The sequence below is a fragment of the Xylona heveae genome, assembly GCF_001619985.1.
Source record: "Xylona heveae TC161 unplaced genomic scaffold L228scaffold_2, whole genome shotgun sequence".
NCBI classification, from domain to species: domain Eukaryota; kingdom Fungi; phylum Ascomycota; class Xylonomycetes; order Xylonales; family Xylonaceae; genus Xylona; species Xylona heveae.
The window spans coordinates 790527-803279 of record NW_017264194.1 but is presented as its reverse complement, the minus strand read 5'-3'; the positions used below and the strand labels follow the sequence as shown (position 1 = coordinate 803279).

Genomic DNA, 12753 nt, shown 5'->3' with positions numbered 1-12753 from the left:
TCACCTCATGTAATCCTGATTTGGAATTTACATTTACTTCGTAATCTTCAAGGCACATAATGCATCAATTATCAGCTAGAGGCAGAAGTTCAGCTCGGTTCAACGGAGCGTGAGTTCAATGGGACTCGGATGGATGAATGACGTCTTTGTCTTTCCGCATCATCATCATCATCATCATCATTCTCAAAACAAGCGACAGGCCGAGATCCAAGCGTGGAAGTCATCTGGCATGCCCCCAATGATAGCCAGATAGAAGTTGGAATTAGTAACACTCTGAAGTTGCAAGAATCACCGAGCAACAACCATAGGGTAGACACATTTGGCGACAAGAAGGAAAGGAAGATAAACCATTGTCATTTCTCACTGTTATCTAAGATGTAGTGCTGTGCACAAATCATATACAACGCCGAGATTCGGCCTGTCGTCTGTCATGAATCCTTGGACGTCTGTATAATGCAGGGTCAACGCTGCCAAGGTAACACAAAGGATACATTGACCCAAAAAGGGACATCTTACACCGCTTGACTGGCGATCAGCGGTGAATGCACGGATGAGAAGAGGGAAATCTGAAAAGACCACTCGAGTACGTACCTTAGTAAAGTCTGATGAGGTGCATTCATGATCATTCTGCCGTAACATGCTTAATTCGCTCACTCTTTTGGACTTAGCTTTTCCTTTAGGTCCCTTCTCGGGATATTGTCAGGCCTTCGTCTTCATCGACCGATGGAGATGTGTGCGCTGGCTGGGCTCAGACATACAGACACACTGATACATGTCATGTAAGTCTTTTTTTGGCCTGCGCTCGGCATCATATTTGCTTCATTGGTGTCTTCCTGGCTATTTTGGGCCATCTCCGCCTTTTCCCACGTCGATGCGTTCCGGATGTACTGTAAGATATTTGCCCACTGGCAAGGCATCATGATGTCTGGTTGACCGTTTAATCTCTCTTGGGCGTCAGTCACACGACCAGGTAATCTTTGACCGCTCGCAGCTGGCACTTGACAAAATGATAGTGACAATGGGCCCCACGTCCACGTCCTGATGCCTACGACGCAGTCGGTTTCTGCTCACCGAAGCAGACTTTTACTCTGCCCGACGCGCCTTACGCGCTGCCAAATGCAACCCGCGATGACAGAAAGAATAAACAAACCTTCATCTTTAGTAGGGTGGGATGGCCCACTAGAACAAGCACATGCAGCATCATCATCATGGGGAGCATTCTCTGCCTAACCAAGGCCATACCGCCCTGAAGACGTGTTACACGATGATGAGTCCAATACGCGATGAGCTGTTTACCTTCTCGTTCCCATGACCTCTTATGGTGCGTTGGCATGAAGACAGTCTTCATGAGAGGCAGAACTCACGATATTTCTTCCTTGGAGGTGAAGAAGGTGGGTCAATGTACTGTGCCTCGCCTTTGGCCTTGGGTAAGTTATGTGCCGCCTCATCTCTCTATGCGATCGGCTAACGTCGTCAGACCAGAGGCGATCCTGCCCACAATACGAGTCAGGTTTTTCTGACAGCCCTCAAACGAGCGAAGATTTGCATGCTACCCAGCCGCAAGAACGGCCGGGCTCTCTTACCCGCTGCATCTGATGCTTGCTGGTGTCAACGCCGAGATCTATCGGAATGCAGGGAAAGACATATCCGATCACACAGAGCGGGCAAGGTCGAGAAGCTAATTATGCCGCAATTGTGGGTAAAGTTGCAAGATTTTGTGCTTCAGCCCTCTCGTGGGGTTGCATATGGGGATCGACAGAGGCCGGCGTTTTCGCGGCCTCTGGTTCGAAGAAATTTGGCACACACCGGCGCCGTGTGTCACTACGTTTCAGCGCAACATTGACTGACGACGCTTGCCTGTTTCGCCCTTGCTCCCTATGAATGATGGTTTTTGCTTCGTCTAAATCGGGCGTTCAGGGCCCGGAATCTTGAGATGATGCATCACCTTCATCGCGCCCTTAGAGCATTTACGGGATGCGAGAATGCATTCCCATTGGATGTAATTGAAGCAAGCGATGAGATTGACTCTTTCAGCCATCGATCGGATGGCGGACCGATTCGCCGGAGGCCAGAGCTTACGGAATCATATCCGGAGCTTGACTGAGGCCGTGCAAAGACAAAGGCAAAAAAGAGGTTAAATGTTGCACAAATTTATTGCCCTATGGAGATGGGACGAGAGTTCTCGACAGCCTCTAAGCTCAAGGCATTTTTGTTGCCCTTGTTATCATATTTGGCCAGTCGGCCGCAGTTGAATGGACACCCAATCAAAGAATATCAGGCTGTACCGCGACCATGCACGTAATCCCTCTTTGCTTTGGACGCTCGTAATTCGCTGTCCTCTGCCGTCTGATGGTCTGCCATTGTGGCAGGAGCTATCGATAGTGCAACCGGGTTACTGGAAGGAGGCTTCATCACCGGTGGCTATTATTTGGGGCTTTAATATGACTGAGACTCTGGAGAGGGTAGGACCGCGGCTTTAGTGGTAGGCAAATCCAAACTACAATATCCGTCCTGCCGTCTCTGGTTTCAGCACTCAGCATTGAATCTTCGGAGTCTCTTTAGATTGTCGCCATCCACCTTTCTACTGCCTTTCTTACCACTTCTTCGACACCTTTGTGAGCCCTTGGAGCACGGCTAGAAAACAGCAGCAGCAGCAGTGCAAATCGTGACAATGACAAGTACCACAACGTACTGTAACCCGTCTATTGGTATATGGTCGCAGTAGCAGCGTCATAGTTCCCAAGTTAGCCCACTTCACCGCTACTTGCAAATTGGGTATTTCCCGGTCCTTCTCATCCTGAATCCTTTACGACCTATTCGGTTGTTTCCTTTCTCTTACCGTCAGCTTGTTCAGTCGCATGACGGGGACCCCCCGCGGGCGGTTCAAAGATTTCCAATCGCAACTGTCTGTCGATCCCCACCCCGCCGAGAATAATAGACGAAGGCGGTCATCCTGTCAGCGTCTTGGTGCAACGATAACGCTTATTTGATCCCGCGACCGTTGGATGGCGGTGGGATGAGGCGGTGTCCTGGGCGGGACCACTTTTTCCTTTTGGTCTTTAATCAGTTTAGATGAATCCTGCGATTTCGACAACACGGGTGCGCTCTAGACGACTTCCCCGAGTTGGCGCTGGCCCACCCAGACGGCCGGTCGCCCAAAGATGGGTTGTGCTTGGGGGAAGGCGTTAAGACGGCACCCGCGAATCAGAAGTAGGTTAACCAACCAGAGGGAAAGAATAACACGACAAGAAACATCAGGAATGATCCTAGCTTACTTTTCTATGGGTCACCAAGAAGGATAATCGCGTGGAAGCAGTTCCCGACGTCCATTGAGTTTCTCCACCTTTGAGTCTCGTTAAAATACGCTGCTAGTTTACCAATTCTAGGTTTCAGATGATATGGATCCTGGGATATACCGTAATACTTTCCTTTTTACTTCCTCTTCTTAGCAGGAGAGGAGACTTTCACTGAGAAGTCATGGAAAGCTAAAAGCTTGGTACGCATAACCTAAAATGATCAGAGGTCACTTTTGTCGGAGTCGTTTTCCACATCTCATTTCTGATTTTTGTTCCCCTGGTATGGGAACGCCTGTGAGATCAGAAGTGCTTTTCGCCTAGAGAATTGCTAAGAGGTTCCCGGGGAGGGCGTTCGGGCCTTGGGCCTCAATAGCTTCCTCTAAGAGGGGAAGGCCCTTGTTCACAATGCAACGACTTTGAGGGCGAAGCAGCAGACCAAAACCGGACCGCAGTGCCGGAAACCGCTGGTCTGAAGCGTTCCTCGCTCTAAACCTGATACGGGCCGGGGCAATCGATGCTGGGACGCTCCGTCTCGCCTCAGATGAATGAACAATGACATGTCCCCTGTCACTTGTTTCTGCAAGCACACTCGCTCTAGCTTCTTTTTTGCGACTTTTCTCTTTTTTGACATGGAAACTAAAACACACATACCCCCCCCTCTACCCCCGTAAGAGCTGTTCAATTTTCATATGCTTGCGATGACATGATTATTGACATTATTACTCCGTACTGCATCCTAGATGCAACCCGCTGCATCTCCCGGTCGCCCTAAAATGAGCGACCCAAGGTTCTCAAGCGCCCCGCGGCCCAGGGCCCGGGGCCAAGGGCCTTTCGGGCCATCTTCATCCATGGTCGATGAGAGACACGGTTGATAATTATCTGTCTCCATTTTAATTCCCTTCTGGCGGCGTCTGTTGGGTAGGACCGCCTCGCGGCCGCTTGACTTGTCTGCGAATGGGGTTTCGTTGTTCTTGCTAGACGATGCGCAAGGGGAGAGATGATGAGATTTTTTTTGTTCTTTCCCCCAATTTTCATACCTTTCATGGCCCGCCCTCGTTTTACGCAGTCACAGCGGTGAGGGAGGGGGTCGAGCACCTCATCCGTTCAGAAGTATGAATAGGCCTGGCCGTAACCCCCCAGACGTGGACCATGTAATATCTGGTGCTGCAACGGCAACTCTTTCATCTCTTGCGCCCCTCCCTCGATCCTCTCTACTCTGCATGCCACGCAAGTCCGCTTGATCGAGCTACCGCAGCTGCATATGCATGCTGCCTTAATTGCCCCGGCTTCGGAATTTCGCCTTTCTGTGCCCTACGCCACCGGCCGTCCATTTGACATCCGGACGTGAGACCATTTGCGCCAAGGGCCAACCTTCCCGCTCAGGAAGCGTTGGTGGGGGCATTAGAAGCTTGCTTTCTGCCAAATTCCTATTTTACCCCTCCTTCGCCCCGCCATTGCTGAAGGATCTTTCTGTCTCTGCAATCCTACCTCAGTTTCAGGTCCTTTGCTTCCATGCTCAAGATGCCTTCCCCTTCAGCCTCATACTCTGGGCAGCGGAGTACTCGCTTTGGGAGGAAGGTGGCTCCCTTTCCTACTCAACAACTTTTCATCTTAGGTAAGGTCTCTCATGCTCCGCTGACAGATGGAGGCAAAAAGAGGAGTACGATGTAGTCGAATGCTAACAACATCCCAGCATTATGCCGTATTTGCGAGCCTATTGCGTTCATGTCCATCTTTCCATACATTTATTATATGATTCTCTCCTTCAAGATCACCAAGGATGACCGACAGATTGCCATCTATGCCGGCATGGTGACTTCTGCTTTTGCCTTCGCCGAGTTCTCCACGGGTGTTGTTTGGGGCCGCCTGAGTGACCGTGTAGGCCGGAAGCCCATTCTTCTCACGGGCCTGGCTGGTACGGGCTTGAGCATGCTCATCTTTGGATTTGCGCCTAGTCTGCCTGTTGCCTTACTGGCTCGAGCTCTAGGAGGACTGCTGAATGGGTATGCGGTTCTCTGCAAGAATGTTCTGATCAAAATCTGATGTGACTGTTTCTCTTTTTTAGGAATATTGGTGTTCTGCAGACTACTGTTGCCGAGATGATTACAGAGAAGGAACATCAACGTGAGTTAATAACTTCCAAGTCTCCAAAATCTCTCAGCTCCTGACAGTGTGATCAGCGCGGGCTTACTCCATTATGCCCTTTGTCTGGTGCCTTGGGTAGGTGTCCCTCTCTCTTTTGACTTTAAGTTATGCATTAACAAGTAATCCAGATCAATCCTCGGGCCCGCTCTCGGTGGTGCATTGGCCGATCCCTGCACGAGCTACCCATACCTATTTCCTCGAGGCACAATTTTCGACCGCTTCCCCTATCTCCTACCCAATCTTGTGTGCGCTGTGGTTCTTGCCTGCGGAGTGATTATCGGAATTCTTTTTCTGGAGGAGACGCATGAAGAAAAGAAGCACCATCGCGATGTCGGATTAGAGGTTGGAAGATGGATCCTAAGTAAATTCTCAAGCAAACCCGATGAACCATTGTTCGGCAAGGGTGGCGACGCGAATCTCGAAGAATCCCGTTCTCTGCTCGAGGATGAGCAGCCACCTGGATACCGGACCACGGAGGGTTCACCACGCATTGCCTGTTCCCAAGGTTCCTCCTCCGATCCTCCGCCCCAGCCCCTGGATGAGAAGCGCCGTCGATCCCAGCCCTCTGTTCGAGAAGCCTTCACTAAGCAGGTCGTTCTTAATATCATCGGATATGGTATTCTAGCATAGTGAGTGGACTTGATTCTCACTATTGTGATCATTTTGGCTAATACACTGCAGCCACACCATGTCCTTCGACCAACTAATGCCGGTGTTTTTGAGTACGCCTCAGTCACATGAGAGCATTTCTCTCCCCTTCAAATTCACTGGAGGCTTCGGACTTCCCACCAAGACCATCGGGTTCATCATGTCACTGCAGGGTCTTTACTCAATGTTCGCCCAGATTTTCCTCTTTCCTCTTATTGTTCGGAGGTTTGGAAGCTTGAACACCTTCCGTTTCGTTGCCATGACATATCCATTGCTTTACATTATGGTTCCCTACATTGTGCTTTTGCCAAAGCCATTACAAATGGTTGGCGTTGGCATGTGCCTGGTTTGGAAGATCACTGCTGGCGTATTGGCTTATCCCGCAAATGCGATTCTTCTTACTAATTCAGCACCGTCACTCATGGTCCTCGGAGTGATCAATGGTATCGCGGCCTCTACTGCCAGTCTCGCTCGAGCTTTTGGTCCGACCATTTCTGGCCTCGTCCATGCTGTTGGACTCCGGCTTGGATATGCCGGTCTTGCTTGGTGGGCCAGTGGCATAGTCGGTATCATTGGCGCTTTTGAGAGCCTCTGGATGGAGGAGGGTCCAGGCCGGCTCGACAACGTGCCTGAGGATTCCATCGACGAGGAAGCGGACTTGGGCGAACCTTATCTTGAGCCTTACTGCGAGCCCGAGCCAGTTGAAGCTACATTCCCGATTGCTGAGACAACGCCGCTCGCTCCTGCTGAAGTCTTCACGGGAGAGCATTCCTCTCCTCGCAGTAAGATCGTGGTTGACGCTGTCAATACTGGTTCAAAATCTCGGAACTGAGCCATGAGGCAATGATATAGAGAGTCTTCTTTTTTGTTTTTATTTTTCCTTTTACCTCATTATTCCCCTTTCTGGTGTGGATTCGAGTCGGAACATATGTCGGACTCTTGCTCTCTTCCTTTTTTTATGGGAACGGGTAGATGCATATTTGCTCATATATACCGAGTCTAATAAGATATACCGGGTCGATTGGACCGAAGTACTGGTTTGACATGGGGCGTCGGGTTTTCTCATAGAAGGGCGGTATCGGTCCTGCATTTTTTTTTGTCGGTCGTTTTGGAGTCTTTTAGTTTCTCCTATAATTGCCATTGCCGTTGATTACTCCTCGGGCTTCTGTGGGGAGTCGATTCGCATAGCTATCTAGGAGAGCGTTCATTTTATTTTCCTTTGGTTTACCATGCGTTGGGCACAGTTATTTTGGTTTAACAGTTTTCTTATATCATGCACAAATACCCATTTTTTGGGCTCTGTTCGATTTGGCGGTCATCTCTTTATTTGCATAACATACCTCGGGCGGAAGGGGAACTTTTCACATTTCCAGATAATCTTAGAGGCGAAATATTGGGGGGATGCAAGCAATTACTTCTGCTCAACCAGCGTATATCTTCAAGAATACTTCCATTGCTCCTTCCTCCTTGATCGAATCATGTTTTCGTATTATGATAGCGCGGCAACATACTGGTGAAATTTATTCTTGCCGAACCCTGTTGTGAGAAGGATGACGAAGCATCGCCACGTGCCGACGCCGATCAAGGCCGAGTCTGACCTTCAAGCTGAGCTCCCCCATAGTATTTCGTCTCGCTTTTCAGCTCCGCTGTTTCAGCCTTTTTGGCTTGCGATGGATGCTTGTCATCCATCCCAATTGGTCTTCCTCCCGGTGGGAGTGAGGAATTTTGGCACCCACCTTACTGCATTATCGTAAACCCTCAATACTGTCAGCCATATTGATGTATCCGGTATGACGGACGATGCTCCATATAGAGCAGCCACCCCGTCTGCACCCCTGTTATGCTATGACAGCTTCTTGTGGAGAATCTTGCATCTGACCCTGACCAATAAACTTCTCAGGCTGCGGTTTCTTGCATTGGAACTGTAGCCGAATCTGCCAGCTCTACCCTGTCAAGTACTGTGACGTTGGATGACTTTACAGACGAATCATTTACCAATTTCAATCACTGGGTTCAGATTATCTTGTTGTATGCAAGGTAACAAGAGGGGTCAGTAATATGGATTCAGCTTTGTATCTTGAAGTTTTCACTGAGTGAACCTACCAGATGAATGATTGAGGGTTTCGAAATTAGTGGCTCAGAGATCACCCATGTCCAACGGTATCTGGCTGACCAAAGAGGGTTCAGCCTAGACCTATCGACCATCAAATTTCTTCCCCAAATATTTCTTACGCTGCTGGTGATGGGAAAAAAGTTTTCCTCTCATTATTGGACTCCTAGAGCATGGGATATTATCTCAATCTTATGGATCGTCGTCACTGGGCACCCAATCGGTTATGAGACTCCCGAATACGGAACTGAGGCAGCTGTAACCTGGTCACGACGTGGGATTCGCTAACATAACCGTGGGTTGGGGTTGGTTAACTTATCAGTGTGGAATTGCTATTACTCGATTCGCACACCTTAAGGCTTTAATCCATTCGCTCGCCGGCACGGCCTGCGCGCCTAGCGGGCTTACTCCGGGAGAGATAAGAGGATCTCCGCAACGGGTGCAGGAAGTGGAGGACTGAAGAAGATTATGTACAGCTAAGTGGATACACTTTACGAACCAACAAGGCGAATCCATCCTTTTTCCGACGGTCACCCTTTACCAACCAGAGCGCAAGTCCACTGGAAGCTTTCTTTGAGACTTTTCATCTAAAGATTATCGCGAATCGGTATCGCTATTCCCAGTGGACCGGTTTCTTTGCCGCCTAATTAGTGGAGTAATTGCTGCTTCTCTCGGCTCTCCGTGTTCCTGTCCTCGTCCGACGCAGCACGATACACATTTTGGACCCGGGTGCCGTTCGGCGGTAAGGCACTTTTTTTTTCCAATTAGACACCGGTCCTAACCCAATTTTTTAGTTTGACTCTGCCAAAGTCTGAGGTCAATTGAATTGCTAGATTGCCATTCGAGTTAGTACTATATCGCCAAGCCTCGGATTTGAAATCACACACCGTCTCTCACCAAAGCTACTGCAATCAGTGCCTTGGGAAACAAGCACCTATATTGCAAACTGGTCCTTGACGGCTTTCGCGGAGGACACTCCGCAGGAAAGTTTGGGCAGCTGTCTTTGTGTGCGCTCCGCTACATTGAGATGCAGAAGATTGCTGGCGAATCTGGACTATAAACAATCTCACGCGGAATTATTCTGAAACGCTCAACGCCGACCACGTTCGCGACGATCGCTAGGAGGAAGAGGAGAAATAAGAGCGACGAGCTATGCTGCGGTAGCTGTCTCCATGAGTAACACCTCATCTCCTGCCTCTACCATTACGGCGAGGACCGCACCTGTTGCAGGCGTCAAGCGGCCCCGCGAACTTTCCGATGAACCTTCACCAATAGAAGGCGGTCCATTTACTCAACCCTCTCCACCGGCCTCTGCGGCTTCGTCGATATCCTCGTCTTTTCGCAATGTCTCCGCCTGCAATCGATGCCGTCTGCGAAAGAATAGATGTGATCAGCGGCTGCCAGCCTGCGCATCGTGCGAAAAAGCTGGAGTAAAGTGTGTGGGGTATGATCCAATTACAAAGAGGGAAATTCCGAGAAGGTGAGTGTCTGTTTTGTCGCTGGTCATTCCCCCACTACAACCTTTCCGAATATTTTGAGGTTTTTATGCTAACGGGAGTTTACCGGAGTGCAGCTACGTCTACTTCCTCGAAACCCGCGTTTCATATCTTGAGACTCTCCTACAAAATAATGGCATCCCCTATGCACCGGCGCAGGCTTTTGAATCCGACAACGCGCAGGGGGCTGGGCTGAATGGAACCTCTGCGCTGTCTGAAGAGAAACCGACAAACACAGACGGGGCTGCCCGAAGAGCTATTGGTCCGGCCGCGGGGCGTGAATTGCCGGAAGATGGTTGGCGCAGGCCGCAAAATGACGCCGACAAATTAAATAAATTAGTATCGAATATTGGCATGGTTTCCGTCCAAGGCGCATCAGATCCGCGATATCTGGGGTCTACGTCTGGGATTTCATTTGCACGTGTTGTTTTCGCCGCTGTGAAAAGCTCAGTCACGGGGGCATCGTCAGAAAGAGGCAGCATTCGACCCAGCACAGCTGCATCGGGAGGTCCAACCATGCGAGACTCATTTTTTGGTCTGCATACGAAGCCAACAATAAAACCTGCCCCGTTTCCCGATAAGGATCTTGGCGTGAAGTTGGTTTCACTTTATTTCGAGCATGCAAATCCTCAGATACCCATCTTGCATCGGGGAGAGTTCATGAGTCTCTTCAATCGGGCATATTCTATCGATGAAAAGCTACGAACGCCAAGGGAATTGTATATTTTGAACATAGTCTTCGCCATCGGCGCTGCCATCATCTGGGGCTCGTCTGATCGGGAAGAGTCTCCTGACCCTTCAACTTCTAGCTCTCAAGCTAAGTCTTCGCCGGGGCCAGGCGATGGCAAAAACCCGCTTTCCAGTCAGCAGCATCAGCCTGAAGAGTATCATGCGTCTGCCATCGTTCATTTGGAGTCGTTTCTAGGTTCATCTCCGGCTGCTGACCGGCCGGACGGCTTTGGTGGTGGTTTGGAGGAGCTACAGGCCGTTCTATTGCTGGCCAGCTTCGCACTTCTGCGCCCTGTGGCACCGGGACTATGGTACATTAGCGGTGTTGCCGTGCGCTTAGCCGTCGATTTAGGTCTCCATTATGAAGATGGCGTGGAAATCGAGGCTGCGGCTGCGGCTGAACTCGGTCAGCGGATCAAACAGGAGGGTCTGAACGAGGCCTCTGCTATGCCTCCGCACGCGCCAAAAGTCGATGCAAAGGAAGTGGGGCGCAGGGAATGGGTACGCGACTTGCGAAGGAGGTTGTGGTGGTGCGTCTATTCATTTGATCGTCTCGTTAGCACGTGCGTAGGTCGCCCATTTGGCATTACGGATTTGGTTATCACCACGGAATTCCCATCTCTACTTGACGACGACTATATAACGCCAGAAGGCTTCCTCTCACCGCCTAATAATTCTATTGTTCCAAGTTATAAGCTAGTCTCTCATCACTATATCCGCCTACGGCTACTCCAATCAGAAATATTGCAGGTCTTGCAATATCAGCAGGCAAAGATTGCACGCGCACATGGAGTAAACAAGCACAATAAATATATGCCAAAACATCTTGTCTCGCCGTGGCTTCACCGATTCAATTCATTCAGAGCATGGAGGGCTGATATTGATCATCGATTGCTCGAATGGAAGGAATCATCGCCAAGGCAGGAAGATATCGGCGTCAGATTCCCTGTGCAGTTCTTGGAATTGAATTACTGGCAAGCCGTGATCATGTTGTATCGGCATAGCCTCAGCGTGCCGCACACGCTTGCAGAGGAGCTAGGGCCGACAGATGACGTTTCTAGCCCATCTATGATCAACGTTGAAGAAAAGGAAGATGAGGAGCGAGTATATCTAAAGGTAGCGGAAGCTGGGCAAAAGGTCTTGAGAATTTACCGGCAGCTTCATCGCGTCCGTCTTGTCAACTATACGTTTCTGGCTACACATCATCTCTTCATGGCAGGTGGGTTTGTGATCGGGCGAAATTTCGATTGGCGTTTCATTGACGAGGTGATATAGGTCTTTCGTTTCTTTATGCGATTTGGCATTCTGCCCTGGTCAGAAGTAAATTGGTGAGTTGGTTCCAATATAATGCCAAATCAGAAATTTTTCACCTAATATCAAACACAGACTATGGATGAAGTGGACTTTACGATCCTCTCTGCGACATCAGTACTAACAGATCTGACCCAAAAATGCCCACCTGCAGAAGCCTGCCGCGATGCTTTTGACCGGATGAGCAAGGCCACTGTTCAGATGTGTCTCTCGACGACTGGATTTGGGTCTCAAGCATCCGGCCTAGATTCACGGCGGACGGTTCCATCAGCGTATCAGCCTCCACCTTACCAATCACGCGAAAATATGGCGCCTCCTCTGAATACCAATATCGAAAACAACAGCAACCGCAATGGTCAACAAAAGGTTGCACCCAATAATCCTGCGGTACAAAGCTCAGTGAGACCGCCTCCTCGATTTGACATGAACCTGGGCGATCTTTTCCCGGAAGAGAGCAGTGCACATGGTCGAGGCTACGAACAGGGCCAAAATGCCAGAAATCCGCCACCAGCTTCAAGATGGTGGCCGAGGCAAGAAGGCAGTATATCTCCATTGGGGAATCCTAAAAGCATAGCATCATCATCATCTTCCCCCCAGGTGATCGCCGCTGTGCCTGCATCTTCTGCTGCGCAAAACACGCTGTACAATGCTGTCCCAGGAGGTCACCGAAGAGTTCCAGCGTCAGCGGACCCGAACATGCAGGCCCATTTTGCCCAGGTGCAAGCACAAGCGCGTGGTACACAGAGCCAAGGTCAACCCCTAACAGCGGAAAATGTTTACGGACACAGCATATTGGCAGACCCTTCATTTCAGGCTTTTGATTTTATCGATAATGGAGTCGGCAATACGGGCATTGATTTTGGTTTTGGGATGGGTATGGATCTGGATCACGACTGGAGTGACGGTTCACAGTTTGATCTCTTTGATGGCTTCTTTTTTGGAGGGCCTACTACTAGTTCTGGTCTTTGAATAAGTTCCGGGTCTTGGGGTCTCATTTTGGATTTCACTTCTTTTTTTT

General features: G+C 49.8%; 2 protein-coding genes across 2 annotated transcripts; both read left to right on the top strand.

The window, feature by feature from the left end:
- Positions 1-4817: 4817 nt before the first annotated feature.
- Positions 4818-6921, top strand: L228DRAFT_265561 (MFS general substrate transporter; the record flags this gene model as incomplete). Its single annotated transcript, XM_018334719.1, has 6 exons — positions 4818-4911; positions 4990-5299; positions 5362-5420; positions 5477-5516; positions 5570-6070; positions 6123-6921. The coding sequence occupies 6 exons, from the start codon at positions 4818-4820 to the stop codon at positions 6919-6921; spliced, it is 1803 nt and encodes a 600-aa protein (XP_018190632.1).
- Positions 6922-9371: 2450 nt separating this feature from the next.
- Positions 9372-12704, top strand: L228DRAFT_265560 (hypothetical protein; the record flags this gene model as incomplete). The annotated part of the gene is made up of 4 exons (XM_018334718.1): positions 9372-9679; positions 9773-11643; positions 11700-11752; positions 11811-12704. 4 exons carry the CDS (start codon positions 9372-9374, stop codon positions 12702-12704), a joined length of 3126 nt encoding a protein of 1041 aa, XP_018190631.1.
- Between the last annotated feature and the right edge of the window lie 49 nt (positions 12705-12753).